This window comes from Oncorhynchus keta, chromosome 4 (genome assembly GCF_023373465.1).
Source record: "Oncorhynchus keta strain PuntledgeMale-10-30-2019 chromosome 4, Oket_V2, whole genome shotgun sequence".
NCBI classification, from domain to species: Eukaryota; Metazoa; Chordata; class Actinopteri; order Salmoniformes; family Salmonidae; genus Oncorhynchus; species Oncorhynchus keta.
In genome coordinates, this window is record NC_068424.1 from 47873604 (window position 1) to 47901464 (window position 27861).

Genomic DNA, 27861 nt, shown 5'->3' on the forward strand with positions numbered 1-27861 from the left:
TCTTTCAGGCATCACCAGTATACCATCGAAATGTTGTCGCGCAGAGAATAGGTTGATAGGATGACGTCTTTATATATTTTCATGACATGATTTACGTGACATAGCCTACATGCATCGATAAGAACTATACATCATACGTTCATGCACGCATAAAAAAGTAAATGCGTTAGTCACACAATGCCATAAGAATTACGCTGTAAAAACATGTCCAGAGATTCTCCCTGTGTAAACATTCCACTGAAGTTTACATAGCTTCATGCTCGATTGCTCTTCCTGGCTACTTCATCATGTGGCTGTCTCCTTGTTCGCAGGGAATTGCCAATGTCCGAGCCTTGAGCTGATGCTGAGCCCGGCGACAATCACCGAGGTCTCTCGTATCGTCTACCAAGGGTTCGCTTTCGTCCCGGTGCCCACCTCGGCCGCCGCGACATTGCACCTGGCGCTGGGCTCGCAGGTGATTCCGGGAACACCTCCACGTGTCGCCTTCATCAATGGGGCACCTGTCACCTTGTCCTTCCAGAATGTGGACAGTCAGTAGAGGTGGGTCGGGGAGTGAGTGCCAACTTTTTAAATTATTTTTTTCAGTTACTGCAATGCACGTTTTAAAACAGCGTAAGGCATTCAAGTGTTGTTATTTCATTTAGCAGATTATTTATTCATGTGTTAACAGTCAGCATACGGAGTTTAGTTGTGTCAGTTCTCAGAAATGTTTAATGCACCGCATGTTATTTTATTTTGCTTCTCAGAATTGTATGCGTGTCCTACCTGGGTCAGTTCACCTCAGAGGCAGGGATTGAACTGCAGTCAGATGGTAAGAGCAACCTGTGTCACATCATATTGATGACAATGATGATGAGAATAATATTTTTTTTGTATTTTATTAGGATCCCCATTAACTGTTGCAAAAGCAGCAGCTACATTTCCTCGGGTCCACACAAAACATGAAACATGACATAATACAGAACATCAATAGACAACAGCTCAAGTACAGAACTACATAAACTGTTAATCTGCATATTCACAACAGCACATCCACAACCCCTTCTGCTGGAGAATGACATGTCATCTCTACATGCCAGTGTGGAGCTCCCCTGTCTCCCCTCCATCCCCAGGGCCTGAGGGTGCCCCTGCCCCCTGTCTGCTACTGGAGGAGGACCAGGAACCACTGGAGTCTCATACTCAGATTGAGCCAAAGGTGGAGAGAAAGCAATAACACTCGTCTCCATTCACACAGGCAAATCATACTCACAAAAGCTGTTGCAATTCAAATCAAGTCCAATTTTAATTGTCACATACACATGTTTAGCAGATGTTATTGCGGATGTAGCGAAATGCTTGTGTTTCTGTTTCCATCTCCAACAGTGCAGTAATATCTAACACTTCACAACAATACAAACAACAATTCAAGTCTATGTATATGGGGCAGCAGCCTCAAAGGTGCAGGGATACATAACCGGGTGGAAGCCGCCTAGTGATGGCTGCTTAACAGTCTGATGGCCTTGAGATAGAAGCTGTTTTTCAATCTCTTGGGCCCAGCTTTGATGCACCTATACTGTCCTCGCCTTCTGGATGATAGTGGGGTGAACAGGCAGTGGCTTGGGTGGTTGTTGTCCTTGATGATCTTCCTGTGATATCGGGTGCTGGAGGTGTCCTGGAGGGCAGGTAGTTTGCCCCCAATGATGCGTTGGATAGACCGCACCACCCTCTGGAGAGCCCTACGGTTGCTGGCGGTACAGTTGCCGTACCAGGCAGTGATACAGCTCGACAGAATGCTCTCAGTTGTGCATCTGTAAAAGTGTGTGAGGGTTTTAGGTGCCAAGCCAAATTTCCTCAGGATCCTGAGGTTGAAGAGGTGCTGTTGCGCCTTCTTCATCATACTGTCTGTGTAGGTGGACCATTTCAGATCGTCAGTGATGTGTACGGCGAGGAACTTGAAGCTTTCCAACTGCTCCACTGCGGTCCCATAGGGGTGTGCTCCCTCCACGATGTGATCCTTTGTTTTGTTTACATTGAGTGAGAGGTTATTTTCCTGTCACCACATTCCCAGGGCTCTCATTTCCTGTCTGTAGGCTGTCTCGTCATTGTTGGTAATCAGGCCTACTACTGTTGTGTAGTGATTTATTTGGAGGCGTGCGTGGCAACGCAGTCATGGGTGAACAGGGAGTACAAGAGGGGGCTGAGCACGCACCCTTGTGGGGCCCCTGTGTTGAGGATCAGCGAAGTGGAGGTGTTGTTTCCTACCTTCACCACCTGGGGGTGGCCTGTCAGGAAGTTCAGGACTACTGCAATGGATGTTGTTTTTTGCCATAGAAACGTAAAGGTGGATGGCCAAAGGGAAAGAAGAGGCAACCTCCGAGAGAGTTAACTGCCCCCAGAGTTCCAACAACAGGGTGAGAGATGCACACACACACATCCACACATAAACACACTTGTTTATTGGGAGAGATGTTACTCTCATTGCGAAGAGCTCTATTGTGTGTGTGTGTGTGTGTGTGTGTGTGTGTGTGTGTGTGTGTGTGTGTGTGTAATGCCCGTGTAGTGTGTTACATAGTGTCTAGACTCTAGGGTGTAGTAGTTATGTAATTAGATGTGCTCTAAGATGATTGCTGTTGGTGGTTGATGTTGTCAGGAGGACTCTTGGGAGGCTCTTGGGAGGCCCTCACAGGTCTGTATGTGTGTACGTGTCTGCGTGTGTGTGCGTATGTTCCTGTGTGTGTGTGCATGCGAAGGGGTGGTACATATGCAATATCGTTCTCTGCAAGTCTTTTTTTTTTTTTTGTAAGCTGTTGCAATAGCAGTGTTTCACCAGTAAGTGGCTGTATAGGGCTCAAGTCAGTTGTGTTCTCTTTTCAAAGTGCTGTTGAGAATGCTTACTGTGTTCTATGTTTTTTTGAAAGCTTTGTGTGTGTTTCTGCTCAGAGGAGTTTGAGAAGGACAGAGGCAGCCGGCAGCAGGCTCCAGGGATGGGAGAGAAGCCCTGTGGGTGAGGAAGAGGAGGCAGAGTTGGCTCGTACGTTGGGTCTGTCCTCGCTGGACATCAGTGTGCTGCAGGAGCTGCTGCTCAGACACATACTGACCAGCACTGACCACTATTTGCCATGACCACATTCATGACTTGGACAAAGCCAGTTTCTAAAATGGCTGAAGCTGCGGATCTGTAGCTAACCTCCCCGTCCCGTCTGCCTGGATCCGTTTTCCCCAGAGCTGAAGAGCCGAATCACGTTCTGCGCATGTTTCCTTACCTAAATATAGATCTTCTTGAGTTATACAGTGTTGTTTTGAATTATGGACAGTGAGCGAACTTTAGAGCAGTTGGTGGAAACAATCTGTCGCATAGTCTACCTGTGTTTAGTTTCTATCACAGCACATATTTTGCCTAGTGGCGCGTGCTATTGAGTTTTTGCCAAAAATGTGACCATTTGCACAAACATCCTAAAGTTCTTAAGAAATGTGATTGTTTTCCGTCTTACAGTAACCTTATACTATGCTATTATGTTTGGTTATGTTACATGGAATCAATAAGTGATCTTGCCGACATTGATTCAGCTTTGATATAACTTTATTAAACAAATACCATTTATGTCAGACTAGCCTGATCTCTACAAGACTGTGCGACAAGTAGAGAATCCCGCACATGCACAGAAGTCGTGAAGAGGGCTCGACAAAACCTATTCCCCCTCAGGAGACTAAAAAGATTTGGCATGGGTCCTCAGATCCTCAAAAGGTTCTACAACTTCACCATCGAGAGCATCACTGCCTGGTATGGCAACTGTTCGGCCTCCGACCGCAAGGCACTACAGAGGGTAGTGCGTACGGCCCATTACATCACTGGGGCAAAGCTTCCTGCCATCCAGGACTTCTATACCAGGTGGTGTTAGAGGAAGGCCCTTTAAAAATTGTCAAAGACTCCAGCCGCCCTGGAGTAGACTGTTCTCTCTGCTACAGCACAGCTAGCGGTACCGGAGCATCAAGTCTAGGTCCAAGAGGCTTCTAAACAGCTTCTACCACCAAGCCATAAGACTCCTGAACATCTAATCAAATGGCTACCCAGACTATTTGCATTGCCCCCCATTGTTGGTTAGGAGCTTGTAAGTAAGCATTTCACTGTAAGGTCTACCTATACCTGTTGTATTCGGCTGATGTGACGAATACAATTTGATTTGAAGCGGCAGGAACTTTAGTGTTGGAAAGAGGGGTCCAGGAAAGTTGGATCTGCAGCCACTCCGTTCTAACAACCACACTGAAACGCTGTATTTAGTTCTACACCTCTCTCTCAAACAACAGTGAATTAAAGTGTTACTGTATACTGTCTCCCATTGTAGAATCCTTATGCTCAGCAGGCAGTGTTCATATTCATTTGTTTAGATTGGCCTCTCTCTTTTTTTCTCTCACTTTCCTCCTCTCTCTCGCCATCTGTAGGAGCGTAAGGAGTGTTTTGAGTTTGAGCTCCAGGTTCTCAGGGCCTCCAGGGAGAGCCTGGACTCTCAGCTCCCCACCCTCACCATGAAACTATTACTTTTTCACACAGTTAAGAACAAATTTGTATTCTCAATGATGGCCCAGGAACAGTGCCTTGTTCAGGGGCAGAACTACAGATTTGTACCTTGTACCAGATTTGTACCAGGGATTTGATCTTGCAACCTTTCGGTTACTAGTCCAACGCTCTAACCACTAGGCTACACTGCCGTACCAAATGTGGACGAATGAGAGAGATGGAAAAAGAGAGTCAGAAAGAAGGAATGATAGGGAAGATAGGGGGATTAATTTCTTAACAGTTCTATTGAGGTAGTTATAAATGAAACCTTATTACTAGATTAATGCAATCTAGTTGGAGGGGATGAGTGTATTTCCTGCTGTGGCACTTTCCATTCAAACTGTTAAACACACCCACATACACATTTTTCCATGTATTGGGTAATAATCTCAAGCCCGAGGTTTAGAATAATTTGCTTCTTATGAGGCCAATCCCTTTCATTGTGCTAATCTCCATCAGGGTGTTATTTGCGGGACAGCAGTGCTGGAGTTGGCATCAAGTTAATGGCTCATGGTAGAGATCACAGTCGTGTTTAAGGCCAGACAAAAGAGCTCATAGAAGGGTAAGAGAGTCTCATCCTTTCCTTATCCCTGTCGGGTGGTGACTGATTTAAGATGATAGGACAGGATCAAGCCTCATGTTAGGCAATCACCGTATTGATGTCATCTATTATACAGTTCATTAAGTTCAGTGGTCAGGGAGGACTGGAGGTGAAGAAAAAGATCAGACTATGATGACAGAAATATGACCTTTTTGTTTATATATACAGTACCAGTCAAAAGTTTGGGGACACTTACTCATACAAGGGGTTTTCTTTATTTGTACTATGTTCTACATTGTAGAATAATAGTGAATAGATCAAAACTATGAAATAACACGTATGAAATAATGTAGTAACCAAAAAGGTGTTAAACAAATCAAAATATATTTTACATTTGAAATTCTTCAAAGTAGCCTTGATGACAGTTTTGCACACTCTTGGCATTCTCTCAACCAGCTTCATGAGGAATACTTTTCCAATATTCTTGAAGGAGTTCCCACATATGCTGAGTACTTGTTGGCTGCTTTTCCTTCACACATACCATCTCAATTGGGTTGAGGTCAGGTGATTGTGGAGGCCAGGTCATCAGATACAGTACCACCACTCTGCTTATTGATCAAACTACCCAGCCTGAAGGTGTGTTTTACCTTTATTTAACTAGGCAAGTCAGTTCAGAACAAAGTCTTACTTTACAATGACTACCTACCCCGGCCAAACCCTCCGCTAACCCGGACAACACTGGGCCAATTGTGCACCGCCCTATGGGACTATGATGCAGCCCGGAATAAAACCAGGGTATGTAGGCCCTGAGATGCAGTGCCTTAGACCACTGCGCCACTCGGGAGGTCATTGTCCTGTTCGGGGAAAAAATGATAGTCCCACTAAGCGCAAACCAGACGGGATGGCATATCCCTGAAGAATGCTGTGGTAGCCATGCTGGTGCCTTGAATTCCAAATAAATAACTGACAGTATCACCAGCAAAGCACCATCACACCTCCTCCTCCATGCTTCACGGTGGGAACCACACATGCGGAGTTCATCCGTTCACCTACTCTGCTTCTCACAGAAACACAGCGGTTGGAACCACAAATCTCACATTTAGACATATTTCCAACAGTCTAATGTCTATTTCCAATGTTTCTTGGCCCAAGCAAGTCTCTTCTTCTTATTGGTGTCCTTTAGTAGTGGGTTCTTTGCAGCAATTTGACCATGAAGGCCTGATTCACGCAGTCTCCTCTGAACAGTTGATGTTGAGATGTGTCTGTTACTTGAACTCTGAAGCATTTATTTGGGCTGCAATTTCTGAGGTGCAGTTAACCCTAATGAACTTATCCTCAGCAGCAGAGATAACACTGGGTCTTCCTTTCCTGTGGCAGTCCTCATGCGAGCCAGTTTCATCATAGCGCTTGATGGTTTTGCGACTGCACTTGAGGACACTTCATGTCTTAAAGTAATGATGGACTGTCATTTCTCTTTGCTAATTTGAGCTGTTCTTCCCATAATATGGACTTGATCTTTTACCAAATAGGGCTATCTTCTGTATACCACTCCTACCTTGTCACAATACAACTGATTGGCTGGTTGAGAGAATGCCAGGAGTGTGCAAACATTTCATCAGGGCAAAGGGTGGATACTTTGAAGAATCTCAAATATAAAATATATTTTGATTTGTTTAACATGTTTTTGGTTACTACATGAATCCATATGTGCTATGTCATAGTTTTGATGTCTTCACTATTCTGACTGGTACTGTAAATATATAAAGTGAGTTAAAGTATTCACTGTACGGATCTACCAGTACTGATCTCCTCTAGGTAACACGCCTCTAAAGAAACAAGCTCCATCCATTGTTGCCTTGACAAAGTGATGATAAGGAGAGACGCACAGGAAGAAGGGAACCGCAGGTAACCATAGCAACCAACCCGGGTTTGTGTTAGAGCGGACAGTGACGGGGTAGTTAACTATATGTATCCATTACCAACATTCTAGGGAATGTGCCCCTAGTGTCCACTACCCACCCTTTGAAGTTCCCTTTGTAAGGAAGGGAGCTGTTATTCAGAATGGAACAAAGCCTGGGTACCACAGCAGCTGTGGTAACTTGTGACTGAGATGCTGCCTTGATAATGATGGATAGGATTTACATAGTGCTATTCCAAGTGCTCAGAGAGCTTTATATTGTAACCGGACACCCAGCTGAGGCTGTGCGCCAACGTGAGATGTTGCTTGCTGTTAGATCGCCGATGCGGCGAGCAGCCTCACTTCTCCATATTGATCTGCTTCTATTTTTAGGCTCTGGGAGATGTGAGGATGATGATGAAGATGAGAATAAAGGATGAAGCCAGGGAAACAGAAGGGCCACACTAAACAAGGGGCCGTCGGTTGGCAGCTTTTCATGTCTGTTTTTTGTTCTGTTTGTAGATTTGAGTGTTTCTTTGTTTCTGGGGCGATTTTGTTTGTTTTGTGCGATGAGTCAGTTCTTGCAGCCAGGGGTCTTTTGTAAACTGTTGCTACACACAAGCTATGTTTGTTGCTAGTGAGTGTGTGCTTTAGAGTGTAGCTTCGTTAGCAGCTAAAAAACATAAAACACATTATTTCCATGACATAGACTGACCTGGTGAATCCGGGTGAAAGCTATGATCCCTTATTGGTGTCACTTGTTAAATCCACTTCAATCGGTTTAGATGAAGGGGAGGATATAGGTTAAAGAAGGATTTTCAAGCCTTGGCACAAATTGAGACATGGATTGTGTATGTGTGCCATTGAGAGGGTAAATGGACAAGACAAAATATTGAAGTGCCTTTGAACGGGACATGGTAGTAGGTGCCAGTGGTGTAAAGTACTTAAGTAAAAATACTTGAAAGTACTACTTATGTCGTTTTTTTAGGTATCTACTTTACTATTTATGTTTGACTACTTTTACTTCACTACATTCCTAAAGGAAATTATGTATGTTTTACTCCATACATTTTCCCTTTTGAATGCTTAGCAGGACAGGAAAATGGTCTAATTCACACACTTATCAAGAGAACATCCCTAGTTATCCCTACTGCCTCTGATCTGGCGGACTCACTTTGTTTGTAAATTATATGTTAGTGTTTGAGCATGCCCCTGGCTATCGATACATTTTAAAAACAAGAAAATTAAGCGGTGTGGTTTACTTAATATAAGACATTTTAAATTATTTATACTTTTGATACTTAACTATATTTAGCAAGTACACTTACTTTTGATACTTAACTATATTTAAAAGCAAATACTTTTACTCAAGTAGTATTTTACTGGGTGACTCACTTTTACTTTAGTCATTTTCTATTAAGGTATCTTTACTTTTACTCAAGCATGACAATTGGGTACTTTTTACATCACTGGTAGGTGCCAGGGACTGAAACTCTGCTGGGTTTTTCACACTCAACAGTTTCCTGTGTGTATCAAGAATGGTCCACCACCCGAAGGACATCCAGCCAATTTGACACAACTTTGGGAGGCATTGGAGTCAGTGGTAACTTTAGCATATAAATCTTGGTGGGGCAAACTCCCAAAATGTTTTTTTAGCATGCCAGCAAATCCACAACACAACACTAAACAGTGCATTAATTGCACTATATCAAATCAAATCAAATTGTATTTATATAGCCCTTCGTACATCAGCTGATATCTCAAAGTGCTGTACAGAAACCCAGCCTAAAACCCCAAACAGCAAGCAATGCAGGTGTAGAAGCACGGAGGCTAGGAAAAACTCCCTAGAAAGGCCAAACCCTAGGAAGAAACCTAGAGAGGAACCAGGCTATGTGGGGTGGCCAGTCCTCTTCTGGCTGTGCCGGGTGGAGATTATAACAGAACATGGCCAAGATGTTCAAATGTTCATAAATTACCAGCATGGTCAAATAATAGTAAGGCAGAACAGTTGAAACTGGAGCAGCAGCATGGCCAGGTGGACTGGGGACAGCAAGGAGTCATCATGTCAGGTAGTCCTGGGGCATGGTCCTAGGGCTCAGGTCCTCCGAGAGAGAGAAAGAAAGAAGGAGAGAATTAGAGAATGCACACTTAGATTCACACAGGACACCGAATAGGACAGGAGAAGTACTCCAGATATAACAAACTGACCCTAGCCCCCCGACACAAACTACTGCAGCATAAATACTGGAGGCTGAGACAGGAGGGGTCAGGAGACACTGTGGCCCCATCCGAGGACACCCCCGGACAGGGCCAAATAGGAAGGATATAACCCCACCCACTTTGCCAAAGCACAGCCCCCACACCACTAGAGGGATATCTTCCACTATAACAGTGATAAACGGTTCCCACAAACTGTTAGAGCCTACATAAAGCTGTCCCAACAGCAGGCCTTTCTTTTCAGCACCATGGATGGAATCCTTACAACTGCTACACCTGGCTGTCAGCAGTCTGGCAGTGAAACAGTTCATTCAACCTCATTTACTGCCTTTTCAAAAAACATAGCTGATATAGCTGACTTGCTTAAAAAAGTGTAGTTTCTATTGACAATTGAGATCTACTGTACATAAGGGAATGATGAGCGGATGAGTTAATCCGTCATTTCAATGAAGACATTTATGAGCGAGCTTGGAAGGGCGTAGTCAATATAACTATTTGTTCAGCACTTTTGAAATGTACAGCACATAATTCAGAACCTGGCCCGGCCTTACAGTATTCTCCTTGTACACCAAGTCAGAACCGTAGGATAAATAAAGGGGGCATATTAACAGACAATGAAAGCTCTTACAATATTTGATGATTACATTTCTCTAAAACAGGTTACAGCCTACATGTGCACCACCAAGTCAGAACAGTATACTAAGTTATGAGGGTGAAAAGGACCAAAGCTAGTTTTTTTCCAGAGTTCCCAGTTGTCTTCAACTCACTGAAGTCTGAGATTTCCCATTTCCGAGTTTTCAGTTGTTTTGAATGCGTCAGAAGTCATGCTGGATTGACAGCATGGTCAATGTATTTAACCTTTTCTGGACTATGGTGTGTTATGTGTGACTGTTTATTGTTTTAAGCTTGGAAAAGAGACCCTTAAACCCAGACTTGGATCACACACACTCTCCACTGAATAGCAGGCTAGTGATTGCTTTACAAAGCTTGCAGTTAGCCACTGATTCCTTCCAATCCACTCATTGTTGAATTTGCAATTTCCAACTTGTTGTGTAATGTTTATGTCCAATGGCCGATGAGCACCGATAAATTTAATCTATAATTTCTCTTCATATGATTAGGATTGTAATGATTTGCCAGTATATTGTCGACTTGATTCATGATGATAACTGCTTGTCTAGCTTGCTAGCTAAGATTTTGAAAGTATGATGCTGACATGATTAGTCCAATCAAAGCTACGTGATTTGACGTCATTTTATCTCTGGCCAATGACCTTGAGCCTTCTTGGATGGGCACTTCTAATGTAAATCTATGGCAGCACCCAAGGGGCCTGAATTATCGAGCTCTCCCCATAGATTTTGCGGCGACGTAGTGTCCCCATGAGTGGCAGAACACTGAGCCAATCACGGCTCAACTAGAGAATATTACCAACCCCTACGCTCTGTATTTTCCGCTGGCTGCCCCACCATCACAGAAAGCACTGAGCTCGGCTGAAACATCTGCATTTTGGAGCTGCTTAATTCAAGAAAGCAACTCTATATTCGGACGGTGTTCTCAATGTTTTGTACACTCAGTGTATAGTCTACATAACACAATGTACAGACTGTGTTAAATGTTTGCCTAGTATGCTAATAAACACACTGCAACGGTTGTTTACTTTCCTACAGCTGAAGCAAATATACCCTTTCCATCCTGAGCCCACATTTAGTTCCTTCCTTGCACTGGCCACACAGCAGCTTTTCATCTAGATATTCTGAGTCTGTGTTATGACGCTGGCTGAGGAAGGTATAAAAGTGTATTTGTAAAGTAAAGAACAGTACTGGAATGTGTAATGGAACAGTTCTGTTACCATGGTTCTGTTCTCATACACCGTTCCTCACAGACAGATATGTTTACATTCCGTCCGGTCTTTCAATGGACAGGAACAAATAAATAAATGGCACCCCAACCACTTTCTATACCAATATGTAGTCTGTGCAGTGTGTTTGAGTTATGTTCTGTGTGTGTTTTGGCTGCTGCTTTGGGTAAGGATGTGGAACTTCAGACTCACGTAGTCTGTGTAATAGAGGGTGAGTCATGCCTACGAAGGCTCATTTACTACACATGAAGCATTACATCACTACTGGCAGGCTGTGACAGTGTGGGACTAGGATCAACATTGGGAAAAGGCGACGTTTCGGAGCCTGTACTGTACTGCCTGAGAACATGGACATGGGGGAGAGAGGGGGATCCAAGGGATGTTTGATGTGTGTGTAGGAAAGGGAGAGAGAGAGAGAGAGAGAGAGAGAGAGAGAGAGAGATGGGAAGGGAGGATCACTATCAGTAGCTTCATTTGATGATCTAAATCTCCATATAACTCAATCTCTCGCAGGTCCCATCTGAGCCCTTCAGACTGTCTGTCACTAAAGGAGCTCGTTCATAATTAGTTTAAATTGTTAATCCTCATGAATATATTTAAGCTCATACTGTCACACACATGAATTCTTAAACTGGTTATGTAAAGTTTATTAAGACAGAGGCTTGTTTGTACACTCCACTCCTTTCAGTACAGCCATAGGAAAATAGAATAGCTAGCATCCATCACCACTATTTCTACACTGACTACGGCCTCAAACGCCCATCCCATCCAACAGCACACAAATAAAGTTTGAAAAAATTGGGAGACCGATTCATAAAATGATGAAAAGCAACACTCGCTATTAGTCAGTCTCTCTCTGCCTGCCCCGCATTCAAACCATCCCTCCAAAGCCCCTTCCCTTCCTTATCAGTCTGTTATGCAGCTTTCACCCAGACAGCCCAATTCTGATATTTTTCACTAAATTATCTTATATACCAATCAGATCAGCTCTGAAGAATATCTGATGTAACTATTCAAAAGAACGATTAGTGGGGAAAAAAAGATCAGAATTGGTCTGTCTGTGTAAACGCAGCCTCATTGTGCTGTTCTCAGCATCAGGCCTAGCCTACCAACCACACTCACCCTCCCAACATCCTATGGCCCTGCAGCGATGGACTACATATGCTGCCACTAACGTGTGCAGTGGAGTCTGTTAGTGTGTGTCTGTGCTTGTGTATGTCTGTGTATTGAATGCCACTCAGACAGACCACAGCAGTAGGCAGAGAGAGAGAGAGAGAGAGAGACAGGCAGCTGGGCGTGAGTAATGCATCCATCCAGGCCCAGGGAATCTGGGTCACAGTCACACTACTGTGGGACTTCAGGCAGACACTCTTATTTACTCTCACTAGATACTTATACTGCTGGGTGATGTTCACTAATGCAAACACTCCTCCTATACAAGCATACCGATAGTCAGCCCGGTTACTCTGTGGGATGGGTAGTCTATAGCTGCATTGACTGCCCACTCCTGATTGACATTGGAATAAGCATTCACCAGATGGAGGAGCAAAGAATGGACTAGGGAAGGAAGTGGAACAGTGCCTAAGCGAAAACGTTTTTTTCTCTCACATTTCTCACATTCAGTCCACTTCAAAGTGTCAGAGGTTAATTGGGTATCATCATTATTCAATAGCCTATTATTAGGATAGAGGACTGGTTCTGTGCATTATTAGGCACATCTTAAAGACAAGGGGGATAGCATCATATATGCGTAATTGCATAGCTTATTGCCAGACCACCAGGCGTCCTGCTATGACGGTGCACGCTTCTCCCGCACGCTCTTCCCGTGCGGTGTCATTCCTGAACACGCAGTCAGGTGTCGCGTGTCTTTTGCGTTACCGGCGACGTCCATGATTTTCCCACGTCCACGTAGCGTTGTTTTTTTTATCTCCCATTTTATCACTGGGAGAGCTGAGCTGCTGGATGAAATGTTTTGAGAGAAAACTGACGTCGTGTAGGCGTGGTGTGTGCCAGCGTGCAGAGAGAAGCCCACCGCAGAACCGTTAATCCAGTCCGGACACCACGTTTTAGTGGAATTTAGCCTACATTGGGCCAAACTTTACCATCCGCTGCTATTTATAAAGGGATTCATTCATAGCAGACTATTTGAGAGGATAAGTTTGTAACTCGCCTGCTCGATGGAAAAAAGAGAACGCCCAGCACAGCATCTCAAATCGAGGTGAGAGTGCGCTTTATAAACCGACGCCGAGGCACCGCTGCCATAGTGAATGAGAACCAGCAACGTTTAACCAGACCGACAAGAATACCTCTCACTTGATGACTGACACCATTTAAGTAAGTTTATGTTGGCCAGCCCGATAGCTCTGTAGGCAAATTTGTGAATTTGTGTGACGTGCGCAAACTGACAGGCAGGCTGTGGCTTCTGCAACGGGCGACATCCTCTGATATCCGGGTAGCGCTGCCAGTCATCACCTAACTCTATACTTCCGTCTTTAAATTGTATCTTCTTTACACGGAGTCCGTGTAACATTGTAATATTGTGTATAGCCGGCTGATGTTACAACATGGCCATGACAGATTGCTGATCTTCAGCTTTTTAGAGCCATCTTGGCCATGCATATGGATGTTGTGGTCTGCGGCAGGGCTGGCCATAGACATTTGGGGGGGGGCCGAGACGAAATTTGGTGGTGGTTAAATAGCTGATGTGCTAGGGACATGTCCATCTCCAATATTACATGTCCATCTCCAATATTACATGTCCATCTGACATGGCCATCTACTCTAGCCTACGGTACTGTAATATTGCCTGAATACTGTAAAATTGCTTGAAACAACTGGACGCATGTACATAATTTCTCCAAGTGGACACAACATATGTGTCCCGCTTACATCACTAATGATGGTGATTAGAAGGGGTGATCCGCAGGTGCTTTGGGCACCTAAACCCAGATTTGTCATCAAATGTGACTCTTTGCTAATTGGATCTTTAGAGCAACAGCTGCCTGGACCATTTGCTCTCTTCACGGCCTCTCCTCCAACCCTCAAACTCCTGACCCTCAACCTCTGCCCTTTTATCCCTGCCCTTCTAATACATTTGGTATGGAGTCTAATGTGTGTCCCACTCCGCCTTGCCTTTCTCACTTTATCTCTCCTTGCTTTCAATGCTGGATCCGTATCCCTCTCCCTTTCTCACCCCTCACCTCTTACCCATCTCACCCCAGACCCCAGCCTTGAGTAGGGTAAGAGTGTTGGAGAAAACAAGAGATGGAGGCAGGTTTAATGAGGTTACTGGATGGATTGTCATGTGGATGAGAGGCTGCTACTGCTATCGCTTCTGCTGCTACACACACACTCTGGCCAGGGCGATACCGGTATCGCACTTCTCGTTAGTAGCTCGGCTAGGAAACTAAACATGAAGTGGGTTTAACTTTAGGAAAACAGCCTGAATGTTGGAAACAAACATCCCTATGTTGTCATCCATGGTCACATTTGATTTGTTTTCCCCAAGCTAAAGCACACAACCTTTTACATACAACAGGTTTTTAAAGAACCAAAGAGTTTGGTCTGCTTCGTGTTTTCACGTTGGGGAAAAAGCATTGGCACAGTGTTATCGTCCTGGCCCTGAACACACACACACACACACACACACACACACACACACACACACACACACACACACACACACACACACTGCTGTTTAAATCCCACACATTGCTCTATTAAAATTCAGCATAGTACCATCATCACAGACAGTAGGTAGCAAGCAGTCCTTTTAATAGACTGCAATAGTATACTGTTGAGCCTTCTGTTCCCTCTCTTTACACAACACTGCAACTCCCATCATGACTTGGACTGTTGTGAATATCGAGTTGTTTGTACTCACTAAAAACAAATGGTTCATTATAGCATATACCTCACGTTGGGTTATTGTAACCCAATGCATTGAGTAGATTCTTCAAAACCCAGCGCGTTGGGTTATTGTAACCCAATGCATTGAGTAGATTCTTCAAAACCCAGCGCATTGGGTTATCTAATCAACCCACAGTTGGGTTGACTATAACCCAATGTCACTGTGATTATTATGTTAAATCGTTGTATTTAATAATTTTATTTTAAACACATTCACATTGATACCCCAAGGCAGTCAACCCTTAACAACTGATCCCTGTGCGCCAACGATGTGGACGCCGATTTAAGGCAGCAGCCTCGCACCTCTGATTCAGAGGGGTTGGGTTAAATGGGGAAGACACATTTCGGTTGAATGCATTGTTGTGCAACTGACTAGGGTTCCCCTTTCCCTTCCCTTCCCTTTCCACTCAACACCCTCCCTATCAGTGGTGTAAAGTAACTAAGTAAAAAATACTTTGAAATCAAACTACTTCAGTAGTTTTTTCTTCTTCTGTACTTTACTATATATATTTTTGACAACTTTTACTCCAGAACATTCCTGAAGACAATATGTCATTTTTACTCAAATATGTTTTCCCTGACACCCAAAAGTACGTTTCAAATGCTCAGGCAGGACGGCAATATTGGTACAATTCATGCACCTATTAATATAATGTGTTTGGACTCCCTACTGCCTCTGCTCTGGTGGACTCACTAAACACAAATAATGTGTTAGTAAATTGTGTTGGAGTGTGACCCTGATTGTTCGTAAATAGAAAAACAAGGAAATTGTCCCATCTGGTTTGATGTGTAGCGTTTACTTTGACTTTTTACTTTTGCTCAAGTATGACAATTAAGTACTTTTTCCACCATTGTAAATTAGTGCATTTAAAAACACATACTTTTAGACTTTTACTTAAGTAGTAATTTACTGGGTGACTTTTACTTGAGTCATTTTCTGTTAAGGTATCTTTACTTTTACTCAAGTATGACAATAGAGTACTTTTTCCAACACTGCTCCCTATCCCTAATACATAAGATGTAAAATAAGTGTTGAAACAAGACCAATACACAGAGTTTCAAATGTCCAGCAAGTGTCCACTATATGCAATTACATTGAACCTTACACAGGTCTGTGAGCAGTGTAGCGTTCCCCCGAGCTGGCGGACAAAATGGTTCTTGGCTCTGCCTTCCGGAGGTAGGCTATTGCTTGTTGACTCCAACCTTAAAAGTAACAACAAAGAAAGTTTAGCAGGTCTGTTAGAATTGCCTTTGTCACACCATCTGGATAAGGGAAGCATTTCTATGCTCTACTGACAGTACAGGTGGACTGCATTGTAGAAATGCTCATATTACAGTATGTGTACAGGTTGTGTTAAGGGCGTATCATTTCACCATCCATTTTTTATGACCATGGAGGCATCATGCCAGGAACCACCTTCAGGTCCACTTCGCCAAATGGGTCTATAGGGGAAAACGACATCAAACACATCTCAAATGAGTAAATATGCCTAGTTTTGGGTTGGCACATGCGCTCCAGCCAACATGTTGCAGATAGTGTTGAGTAGGTTAGTTTACATGATGAGATTATTATGGATTAGAGCGAGAATATTTTGGTCAAGCATCGATCATCATGTCATCAGAATAAGACCCTTGACATCTATTGGGAACGAGCATCAAGTGCATACCCTGCACTTTCGCCATCCTGTGAAGTTGATCATAACTTATTTCATCTGTAGCATAATAAACTGCATGGTTTCCTGAGTCGTAGTGGGAGGAGCACATACCATGTCATCGCGTGACTCCAAGTTTACTTCAACTTGATGGTTATTATATCAATATTTGCCACTTAAAGGTGTTTTTACTGCCATTTCTTCCATAATTAATTTGACTGACACATGTCAAACGAACACATTTGATAACACTTGATAACACAATTGATAAAATTGTACCGAAACATCCTGTTTCCGTCACAGTTGTTGTGATATTTGTTTCTACGGCATAACTTTACTCGTATAAAAACTGTGGATGGAAACGTGGTTAATGTCCAAGAGTGAACAGATGTGTCAAAAACATTATTATTTTTATAGTTCTAGTATATTTGTCACATTGTCTTACCATTAGAAGGGTTTCAGCATCCTCTGCCAGGTCACTTTTCCTCTTCTCCCCCTATGGAAGGTCCAATCCTGGGCCTGGAGGCTGGCCAGACCTGTTCTGTAAGTCCACAATCTGCTCTCTCCCTCTCTGCTGCAGCTTTTATCACAGCCTGGTGTGTGTGTGTGTGTGAGAATGTACAGTATGTGAGGAGTGTGCCCCTCTGTGTGTGTCTCCCATCCTTTCAGTGATGGCAAAATTACCCAATTGTCATACTTGAGTAAAATTAAGATCTTTTCAAATAGAAAATGACTCAAGTGAAAGTCACCCAGTAAAATACTACTTGAGTAAAAGTCTCAAAAGTATTTGGTTTTGAATATACTTAAGTTTAAAAAGTAAATGTAATTGCTCAAATATACTTAAGTATCAAAAGTGAAAGTATAAATAATTTCAAATTCCTTATATTAAGCAAACCAGAAGGCACCATTTATTTTCTTATATATATATTTTTACAGATAGCCAGGGGGCACACTCCAACACTCAACATCATTTGCAAACGAAACATGTGTTTAGTGAGTGCCAGATCAGACGCTTTTCCTGTCCTGCTAAGCATTCAAAATGTTCCGAGTACTTTTGGGTGTCAGGGAAAACTGATGGAGTTTAAAGTACATAATTGTCTTTAGGAATGTAGTGAAGTAAAAGTACTCCAATATAAATAGTAAAGTACAGACCCCAAAAACGACTTAAGTCGTACTCTTAAGTATTTTTACTTAATTACTTTACACCACTGAACGTTTTTATTGGTACATTTTAAACCCAGTCAGTGCGTAGTTAGTGGGTGTTCTGTCTCACTTCAGTCACTTTGGCTATATTGATATTTAACCCAGCCGTGTATGTTCATGCGTGTGTGTGGGCTCTGTTGTGCAGACTGGCCTAGAGGTGGTCCATCTGTGTTTGGCTAATGAGCTCTGGACCAGTCTAAAGGCATCTGCCTTTATTGCCACGCTACTTTTGCACTGTTAAGCTGGTACTGCTGCCATATCTGTTCTCTAGCAACGACACCGTTACTACAAAGCACTACAGTACACTGTCAATCATGATGGTACATTGGGGCGGCAGGGTAGCCTAGTGGTTAGAGCATTGGACTAGTAACCGGAAGGTTGCAAGTTCAAATCCCCGAGCTGACAAGGTACAAATCTGTCCCTCTGCCCCTGAACAGGCAGTTAACCTACTGTTCCTAGGCTGTCATTGAAAATAATAATTTGTTCTTAACTGACTTGCCTAGTTAAATTTAAGGGCAAATAAAATAAATAAATAAAACATTGTATTGTACCACAACTAAAGCTCCCTCAGTACAATGTAGTGTGTAAAACAAAGTAAAGTCCTCAGGGACAGGAAACTCCGGAAGGAAGATGTTTGTAATAATACTACATTTTTTGGCTTAGGTTCAGGTTGGTATTTGGCTGTTCGGAAGGGATTTTTTATAACGTATCACCTTAGGCTGCTAAGGTACATATTATGGCAAGAACAGCTCAAATAAGCAAAGAGAAACGACAGTCCATCATTACTTTATCTGCAGTCGCAAAAACTATCAAGCGCTATGATGAATTTGGCTCTTATGAGGACCACCACAGGAAAGGAAGACCCAGACTCTGCTGCAGAGGATAACTTTATTAGAGTTAACTGCACCTCAAATTGCAGCCCAAATGAATGCTTCACAGAGTTGAAGTAACAGAGACATCTCAACATCAACTGTTCAGAGGAGACTGCGTGAATCAGGCCTTCATGGTCGAATTGCTGCAAAGAAACCACTACTAAAGAGCACCAATGATAAGAAGAGACTTGCTTGGGCCAAGAAACATGAACAATGGTGATTAGATCATTGGAAACCTGTTCTTTGGTCTGATGAGTCCAAATTTGCAATTTAAAAGAAACATTGCATTTGACATTTTTTGTTACAACCACCGTGTGTGGGGGTGCTTAGCTGGTGACTCTGTCTGTGATTTATTACGAATTCAAGGCACCTTTTAACCAGCATGGCTAGCACAGCATTCTGCAGCGATACGCCATCCCATCTGGTTTAGAGGTTGACCGATTAATTAGAATGGCCGATTAATTTGGGGCGATGTCAAGTTTTCATAACAATCGGTAATCGGCATTTTTGGAAACCGATCATGGCCGATTACTTTGCACTCTACGAGGAGACTGCATGGCAGGCTGACTACCTGTTATGCGAGTGCAGCAAGGAGCCAAGGTAAGGTGCTAGCTAGCATTAAACGTATCTTGTAAAAAAACAATCAATCTTAACAATCACTAGTTAACTACACATGGTTGATGATGATATTACTAGTTTATCTAGCTTGTCCTGCGATGTATATAATCGATGCGGTGCCTGTTAATTTATCATTGAATCACAGCCTACTTCGCTAAATGGGTGATTTAACAAGCGCATTCGTGAAAAAAAGCACTGTCGTTGCACCAATGTGTACCTAACCATAAACATCAACGCCTTTCTTAAAATCAATACACAAGTATATATTTTTAAACCTGCATATTTAGTTAATATTTCCTGCTAACATGAATTTCTTTTAACTAGGGAAATTGTGTCACTTCTCTTACGTTCTGTGCAAGAGAGTCAGGCTATATGCAGCAGTTTGGGCCGCCTGGCTCGTTGCAAACTGTGAAGAAAAACTTCGCCAAACGGGGGATGACTTAACAAAAGCGCATTTGCGAAAAAAGCTCAATCGTTGCACAAATGTAACTAACCATAAACATCAATGCCTTTCTTAAAATCAATACAGAGAGGTATATTTTTTTAAACCTGCATATTTAGTTAAAAGAGATCCAGGTTAGCAGGCAATATTAAACTACGGAAATTGTGTCACTTCTCTTGCGTTAATTGCACGCAGAGTCAGGGTATATGCAACAGTTTGGGCCGCCTGGCTCGTTGCGAACTAATTTGCCAGAATTTTACGTAATTATGACATACCATTGAAGGTTGTGCAATGTAACAGGAATATTTAGACTTATGGATGCCACCCGTTAGATAAAATACGGAACGGTTCCGTATTTCACTGAAAGAATAAACGTTTTATTTTCGAAATGACAGTTTCCAGATTTGACCATATTAATGACATATGGCTTGTATTTCTGTGTGTTATAATTAAGTCTATGATTTGATAGAGCAGTCTGACTGAACGGTGGTAGACTCGTAAGCATTCATTCAAACAGCACTTTTGTGCGTTTGCCAGCAGCTCTTCCCTGTACTTCAAGCATTGAGCTGTTTATGACTTCAAGCCTATCAACTCCCGAGATTAGGCTGGTGTAACCGATGTGAAATGGCTAGCTAGTTAGCGGGGTGCGTGCTAATAGCGTTTCAATCGGTGACGTAACTCGCTCTGAGACCTTGAAGTAGTTGTTTCCTTTGCCCTGCAAGGGCCGCGGCTTTTGTGGAGCGATGGGTAGCGATGCTTCGAGGGTGGCTGTTGTCAATGTGTTCCTCGTTCGAGCCCAGGTAGGAGCGAGGAGAGGGACGGAAGCTATACTGTTACACTGGCAATACTAAAGTGCCTATAAGAACATCCAATAGTCAAAGGTATATGAAATACAAATGGTATAGATAGAAATAGTCCTATAATAACTACAACCTAAAACTTCTTACCTGGGAATATTGAAGACCCATATTAAAAGAAACCACCAGCTTTCATATGTTCTCATGTCCTGAGCAATGAACTTAAACGTCTTACATGGCACATATTGCACTTTTACTTTCTTCTCCAACACTTTGTTTTTGCATTATTTCAACCAAATTGACCATGTTTCATTATTTATTTGAGACTAAATTGATTTTATTTATGTATTATATTGAGTTTCATTCAGTATTGTTGTAATTGTCATTATTACAAATTAAAATAAAATTGGCCGATTTTTAATCGGTATCAGCTTTTTTGGTCCCCCAATAATCGGTATCGGTGTTGAAAAATCATAATCGCTCGACCTCTAATCTGGTTTCAGCTTAGTCCCACTATCATTTTGTTTTATATGACCCATTTTGTTTTATATGGGCTATTTAACCAAGAAGGAGAGTGATGGAGTGCTGCATCAGATGACCTGGCCTCCTCAATCACCTGACCTCAACCTAATTGAGAGGGTTTGGGATGAGTTGGACTGCAGAGTGAAGTAAAAGCAGCCAACAAGTGCTCAACATATGTTATTTCTTCCCTTGCAAAACAACACAGCTTCCCGTTAATACATTCCTGCTTTTCCCTGGACCAATAACTTCCCCAGACACACGGTGGTGGATGTGGATGTGCACATCTGTTCCAGGGATGGCAGATGTGAAGTGGTTGTGTTTGATGCGCTACTGGGCTGGAAGACTAGGGGGGTCATGCCATTCACATTCCAAAACACAGATTGCAAAATGCATGGAGTTCATATCGACAAATTCACCCTGCAATTGAGCGCTAAATCAAAACTACACCCACAAACATGTATTTGCGCTACAAGCTGAGCCATGCTTCTCATCCTGTTGGTATTGATTGCACAATTGAATTATTCTCCAAACATGGTATAACCCTTCGCTGATCGCTCGACACACAACATTTTGAGCATAGCTTGTGTGTTTGTAAATAGATGTTAGTAAGAATACAGATGTGGTTTTCTTTGTGTGTGTGTGGCTGTGTGCAATGTCCTCTCCTTTCTCTCGCTCACTCGGTCTTTCCTCTCCGTGTGTGTGTGTGTGTGTGTGTGTGTGTGTGTGTGTGTGTGTGTGTGTGTGTGTGTGAATGGGAGAATAGCTTTCCTCTCCACTCTGCTGCGTGACATCATCATAGCAACGGAAAGGATGGAGGTGGGAAAGTAGGGCAGAGTGGGGGGAGGAGGCAGAGGGGGTTCAGTGTGATTGCCCTTCCACCTCTCTCTCCATCTCTTCCTGTCTTCCTGTTTTCACCCAGTGCCTGCCTGTTCATTCTGTCTGTCGGTGTGGGAGAGCGCTCCCCTGCCCCTCAGCAATGCATTTCTGACTCAGTCATGCTCGTCTGAGAGAGATGGTCTCTAGATAAAGAAATAACATAGTCTGTGTGTGTTCGATGTGAGTGCAACACAGGTGTGTGTGTGTGACGAGATGTCTGAAATCCTCCGGGAGACACTTCCCTCTTTCACAGGGTCCTTTAATGTGGGAGGAGTGAAGTTTAAGAGCACGAGTTGCCTTGGTAACAATTGCTGCCATCTGTGTGAGTGGTGTGCGGGCGGGAAAGGATGGCATAGCCTCCGGTCTTAATGCTTCATCTCCATTTTGAATGATTTATTTATTACTCAGCAGAACGGGAAGGTTACTGGGTTACACTGGAACACTTCCTTAGCCTTATGAATCGAGAAAGAGACCAAGTCCATTCTCAATGAGGGTACTGTTTATATATTCTGCCATGCTGTCTCATAAACTAACTTCTCACATCTGCAGCGCAACATGGCTACCAACCGCATTATAACTGCAAAGCGGAGGGCAGAAGGTATCTAAGGAGTGGGGATGGATCTGGGGAGGACCGACACAAGGGTGGGAGGTTTGAGTTGAGGAGAGGAAAGAGGCCAGCAGGGGTCTGAGGATTAGATGTGGACTCCCTCGGATGGCTGAAGAGGGCTTTATTTCTTGATTTTTATTTAACCTTTATTTAACTAGGCTTGAGGAGAGACTGAATCATTTGTAGTAGTCCCAGACCATTCAATAGTAGTCCCAGACCATTCAATAGTAGTCCCAGACCATCCAATAGTAGTCCCAGACCATCCAATAGTAGTCCCAGACCATCCAATAGTAGTCCCAGACCATCCAATAGTAGTCCCAGACCATCCAATAGTAGTCCCAGACCATCCAATAGTAGTCCCAGACCATCCAATAGTAGTCCCAGACCATCCAATAGTAGTCCCAGACCATCCAATAGTAGTCCCAGACCATCCAATAGTAGTCCCAGACCATCCAATAGTAGTCCCAGACCATCCAATAGTAGTCCCAGACCATCCAATAGTAGTCCCAGACCATCCAATAGTAGTCCCAGACCATCCAATAGTAGTCCCAGACCATCCAATAGTAGTCCCAGACCATCCAATGGTAGTCCCAGACCATCCAATGGTAGTCCCAGACCATCCAATGGTAGTCCCAGACCATCCAATGGTAGTCCCAGACCATTCAATAGTAGTCCTAGACCATCCAATAGTCATCCCAGACTATTCAATAGAGGGTTCTCTTGGCTGCAGTAGAAGATGGTTCTTGGCTGCAGTAGTAGATGGTTCTTGGCTGCAGTAGAAGATGGTTCTTGGCTGCAGTAGTAGATGGTTCTTGGCTGCAGTAGAAGATGGTTCTTGGCTGCAGTAGTAGATGGTTCTCTTGGCTGCAGTAGTAGATGGTTCTCTTGGCTGCAGTAGTAGATGGTTCTTGGCTGCAGTAGTAGATGGTTCTCTCGGCTGCAGTAGTAGATGGTTCTCTCGGCTGCAGTAGTAGATGGTTCTCTCGGCTGCAGTAGTAGATGGTTCTCTCGGCTGCAGTAGTAGATGGTTCTCTCGGCTGCAGTAGTAGATGGTTCTCTCGGCTGCAGTAGTAGATGGTTCTCTCGGCTGCAGTAGTAGATGGTTCTCTCGGCTGCAGTAGTAGATGGTTCTCTCGGCTGCAGTAGTAGATGGTTCTCTCGGCTGCAGTAGTAGATGGTTCTCTCGGCTGCAGTAGTAGATGGTTCTCTCGGCTGCAGTAGTAGATGGTTCTCTCGGCTGCAGTAGTAGATGGTTCTCTCGGCTGCAGTAGTAGATGGTTCTCTCGGCTGCAGTAGTAGATGGTTCTCTCGGCTGCAGTAGTAGATGGTTCTCTCGGCTGCAGTAGTAGATGGTTCTCTCGGCTGCAGTAGTAGATGGTTCTCTCGGCTGCAGTAGTAGATGGTTCTCTCGGCTGCAGTAGTAGATGGTTCTCTCGGCTGCAGTAGTAGATGTTTTTCTCGGCTGCAGTAGTAGATGGTTCTCTCGGCTGCAGTAGTAGATGGTTCTCTCGGCTGCAGTAGTAGATGGTTCTCTCGGCTGCAGTAGTAGATGGTTCTCGGCTGCATTAGTAGATGGTTCTCTCGGCTGCAGTAGTAGATGGTTTTTCTCGGCTGCAGTAGTAGATGGTTCTCTCGGCTGCAGTAGTAGATGGTTTTTCTCGGCTGCAGTAGTAGATGGTTCTCTCGGCTGCAGTAGTAGATGGTTCTCTCGGCTGCAGTAGTAGATGGTTCTCTCGGCTGCAGTAGTAGATGGTTCTCGGCTGCAGTAGAAGATGGTTCATAGCTGCAGTAGAAGATGGTTCTCTCGGCTGCAGTGGTAGATGGTTCTCTCGGCTGCAGTGGTAGATGGTTCTCTCGGCTGCAGTGGTAGATGGTTCTCTCGGCTGCAGTGGTAGATGGTTCTCTCGGCTGCAGTCGTAGATGGTTCTCTCGGCTGCAGTCGTAGATGGTTCTCTCGGCTGCAGTCGTAGATGGTTCTCTCGGCTGCAGTCGTAGATGGTTCTCTCGGCTGCAGTAGTAGATGGTTCTCTCGGCTGCAGTAGTAGATGGTTCTCTCGGCTGCAGTAGTAGATGGTTCTCTCGGCTGCAGTAGTAGATGGTTCTCTCGGCTGCAGTCGTAGATGGTTCTCTCGGCTGCAGTCGTAGATGGTTCTCTCGGCTGCAGTCGTAGATGGTTCTCTCGGCTGCAGTCGTAGATGGTTCTCTCGGCTGCAGTAGTAGATGGTTCTCTCGGCTGCAGTAGTAGATGGTTCTCTCGGCTGCAGTAGTAGATTGTTCTCTCGGCTGCAGTAGTAGATTGTTCTCTCGGCTGCAGTAGTAGTAGTAGTAGTAGAGGGTTCGGTAGTGGTAGTCGAGGCTCCTCTCGGCTGCGGGGGTAGTCGAGGCTCCTCTCGGCTGCGGGGGTAGTCGAGGCTCCTCTCGGCTGCGGGGGTAGTCGAGGCTCCTCTCGGCTGCGGGGGTAGTCGAGGCTCCTCTCGGCTGCGGGGGAAGTCGAGGCTCCTCTCGGCTGCGGGGGTAGTCGAGGCTCCTCTCGGCTGCGGGGGTAGTCGTAGTAGAGTTGTAGTAGAGGGTTCTGTTGGCTGTAGTAGTAGAAGAGTGTTCTCTTGGCTGTAGTAGAAGTAGTAGTAGTAGAGGGTTATCTTGGCTGTAGTAGCCCCACTCCCACCCTGCCCTGGCCAGACAGAATTTCATGCACGATGGAGCCTCTAAGCGGATCCCATGGAGAGGAATTGGATTATGATAAATGGCCGGGGAGCTGCCAGTGTGCTCTCTGTGGGTGTTGAAATAGTGTGTGTATCTGTGTGAGCTCTGTGGATGTTGAAAGTGTCTGTGTGAGCATGTGTGGGTGTTTCCAGGTCTCATAATATAATGTTTTCCTCAAGCTCCACTCTGCTGGCCTATGATTTTTGTTTTCACATTACTTACCTGTTGTTCTTATTGCTCTCTGCAGGACAGACGGGTATCTTCAGCCAGTGATGTAGACAAGGATGATGAAGTTACATAGGGAAGGCTGTGTGGGGAGGAAGAGCATCGCCTGATTCTCCTCCACTTCCTCATCCCCTCTGAGTCGTGTCCTCTGATTGGGTGGGCGGAGCACAATGTCATCGACCACACCCACCTCAGCCCCGCCTTCCAAGAAGACGCGTGGGAAGGAGAGGACGGAGGCCATGGGCGACTTGCCGCAGACAGCCAATGAGGAGCTGAGGAGCAAGCTGATGGATTTCCAGATAGAACTGCAGCAGGAGAAGGGCAAGGTAGGCCCGCCCCCTCTATACAATGATCCACTGTTAATTATAAACTGGGTGGTTCAAGCCCAGAATGTTGATCGGCTGACAGCCATGGTATATTAGACCATATACCACTGGTATGACTAAACATTTATTTTTACTGCTCTCATTACGTTGGTATCCAGTTTATAATAACAATAAGGCACCTCGGGGGTTTGTGCTATATGGTCAATATACCTCGGCTAAGGTCTGTATCCAGGCACGTTGCGTTGTGCTTAAGAACAGCCCTTATCCGTGGTGTGTTGGCCATATACCACACCTCCTTGGGCCTTATTGCTTAATGATACTATTAGGAAATCATTAACACTCTCTCTTTTTCCTATTTCCCCTGCGAACCTCTCCTCCCCTTTGCCTCTCTCCTCCCCTGTCCTCTATCCCACCGTCCTCTCCTTCCGCTGGGTAGGTCTCTAAGCTGAGAGAGCGTCTCCAGGAGCAGAGGCAAGCCAGGGAACTAGAACAACACAAACACACGGTGGTCCTCACCGACCTCCGCGCCAAACTGCACGAGGAGAAGCTCCGCGAGCTGGCCGCCGCCCGCGAGTCGTTGGCACGGCAACACGAGTTGGAGCTATCACGTACCATTAAGATCCGCGACGGGGAGGTGCAGCGGCTCCAGGGGCTGGTCCATGCGCTAAGGGACGGGGCGGCTGACAAGCTGAAGAGCGCCCTGCTAGGAGAGGCCCGTGAGGAGGCCAGGAGGGCCTTCGATGGGGAGAGACTCAAACTTCAGCAGGAGGTAGGTTGACCTTGGGAATCAACTTGAATCCAACTTGCATTGTTGTATTAGATATAGTCATTTTTTCCCCCCCATGGTCAATCAGAATCACATCTTGTTTTCAGTATAAGCAGTTTGACTGTTTTAATCTGGTTTTGAAAATTCTTATTTAAAGAAACAGAGCGTCTTCTTTGTTTCTGGACTAGCAGAGTCATATGACATTACTATCTCCTGAATCATCTTAATTGCTTCAGGGTCCCAGTACTTGGAAGTGTATATACACGCTAATTGTGCCTGTTTGTGTGTGTTCCCCTCAGGTCATGAAGCAGGAGACGGCACGGAAGCACGTTGAGGAGGCTCTGGCTAACGCACTGCAGGCAGACAAGGCCAAAGCAGCCGACCTCCGAACAGCCTACCAGCAGCACCAGGATGAGATCAACCGCATCAAGAGAGACTGCGAGAGAGACATCCGAAGGGTGGTGAGTCGACCGTAACATGGCCGCCACGCCTTAACCCGATCACATGACCCCTGATTGATCCTAACCCACATCAAACAAGACCATGTGAGAGACGACATGGTTGTCTGGTGCTGAGTGACCTGAAAGTGAACCAAATTCCAAACCAACACAAACCATAGTTAAGTGAAACTGGAATTACCCTCAAGCAATAGACTGATTCCTCCGATCCTGTACTGCTGAGTTCCCTGCATGCACTTCCCTGTATGCACTCGATCTGATCAGTGGCTTGAATTGCACTGTGTCCTATGTTGATCTCCAGTTCTATTTCACACTGTGTAGTTTTGCTTTTCAGAGACCCAGGGTAGCACAGGTAACACACACCGACTGTTGACGACAAGACAGAAGAACACAGCATGCTAGCACAGGGCCGTGAAAGAGGTATCTCTAACCGGTTTTACAGCCGGGCCATTTGACTAAAATATAATTTTACCGGGATAAGGAGAGGGAAAGGAGGCGAGAGTGAGCGGGGCAGTGAGATGAAGACCGGAAGAGAGAAGGGGGAGTGTGAACTAGGATTCATGAATGAATTACACTCAACGGCGTTGGTGTCGCATACCTGTTCGTTCACTCGTCTGTGGTTGGAGAAGGATGAGCCGTTGGTGGAGGAAGGGAACAATGGGGTAGAAAGAGAGTGCAGGTCGGGTTAAGGCGGGCGAGTTCCAGAGTGAACGTTTAGATGACTATCACTCCCTCTCTCCTCCTCTCTATCCTCCCATCTTTCTTAGATGGATGAGCTGAAGGGGAAGGACCGCGTGGTGTCTGCGTTGGAGAGGGAGCTGGGGTTGCAGGCAGGTTA

General features: G+C 44.6%; 2 protein-coding genes across 7 annotated transcripts in view; both read left to right on the forward strand.

The window, feature by feature from the left end:
• The first annotated feature begins 2 nt into the window (after positions 1-2).
• On the forward strand, positions 3-4311 carry LOC118376349 (high mobility group protein 20A-like). Of its 5 annotated transcripts, XM_052507993.1 has the most exons (6): positions 3-157; positions 312-612; positions 747-811; positions 1028-1195; positions 2311-2390; positions 2898-4311. In XM_052507993.1, the coding sequence occupies exons 2-6, from the start codon at positions 492-494 to the stop codon at positions 3100-3102; spliced, it is 639 nt and encodes a 212-aa protein (XP_052363953.1). In that variant the 5' UTR covers positions 3-157; positions 312-491; the 3' UTR covers positions 3103-4311. The 5 variants fall into 5 exon arrangements, 4 of the variants coding, with proteins under 4 accessions (XP_052363953.1, XP_052363956.1, XP_052363958.1 ...); XM_052507996.1 differs by having other exon boundaries at positions 17-612; positions 2922-4311; XM_052507998.1 differs by having other exon boundaries at positions 20-552.
• An 8557-nt stretch (positions 4312-12868) lies between these two features.
• LOC118376381 (janus kinase and microtubule-interacting protein 1-like) overlaps positions 12869-27861 on the forward strand; it is a 51904-nt gene continuing 36911 nt past the window's right edge. The window contains exons 1-5 of one of the 2 annotated variants that reach the window (XM_052508013.1): positions 12869-13381; positions 25496-25799; positions 26236-26568; positions 26865-27026; positions 27791-27861. The exon at positions 27791-27861 is cut by the window's right edge and continues 139 nt beyond it. In XM_052508013.1, the coding sequence (XP_052363973.1) occupies positions 25644-25799; positions 26236-26568; positions 26865-27026; positions 27791-27861 (722 nt within the window). In that variant the 5' untranslated portion in view covers positions 12869-13381; positions 25496-25643. The remainder of the gene's footprint in view (positions 13382-25495; positions 25800-26235; positions 26569-26864; positions 27027-27790) is intronic. The other variant, XM_052508012.1, reaches the window with a different exon arrangement.

Bases quoted from the DNA above. Each gene is read 5' to 3' on its own strand.
- LOC118376349 (XM_052507993.1), top strand. From the start codon at position 492: ATGGGGCACCTGTCACCTTGTCCTTCCAGAATGTGGACAGTCAGTAGA. The intron at 613-746 runs GTAAGGCATTCA...TTTGCTTCTCAG, and splicing joins AATGCACGTTTTAAAACAGC to AATTGTATGCGTGTCCTACC. The intron at 812-1,027 runs GTAAGAGCAACC...TATTCACAACAG, and splicing joins GATTGAACTGCAGTCAGATG to CACATCCACAACCCCTTCTG.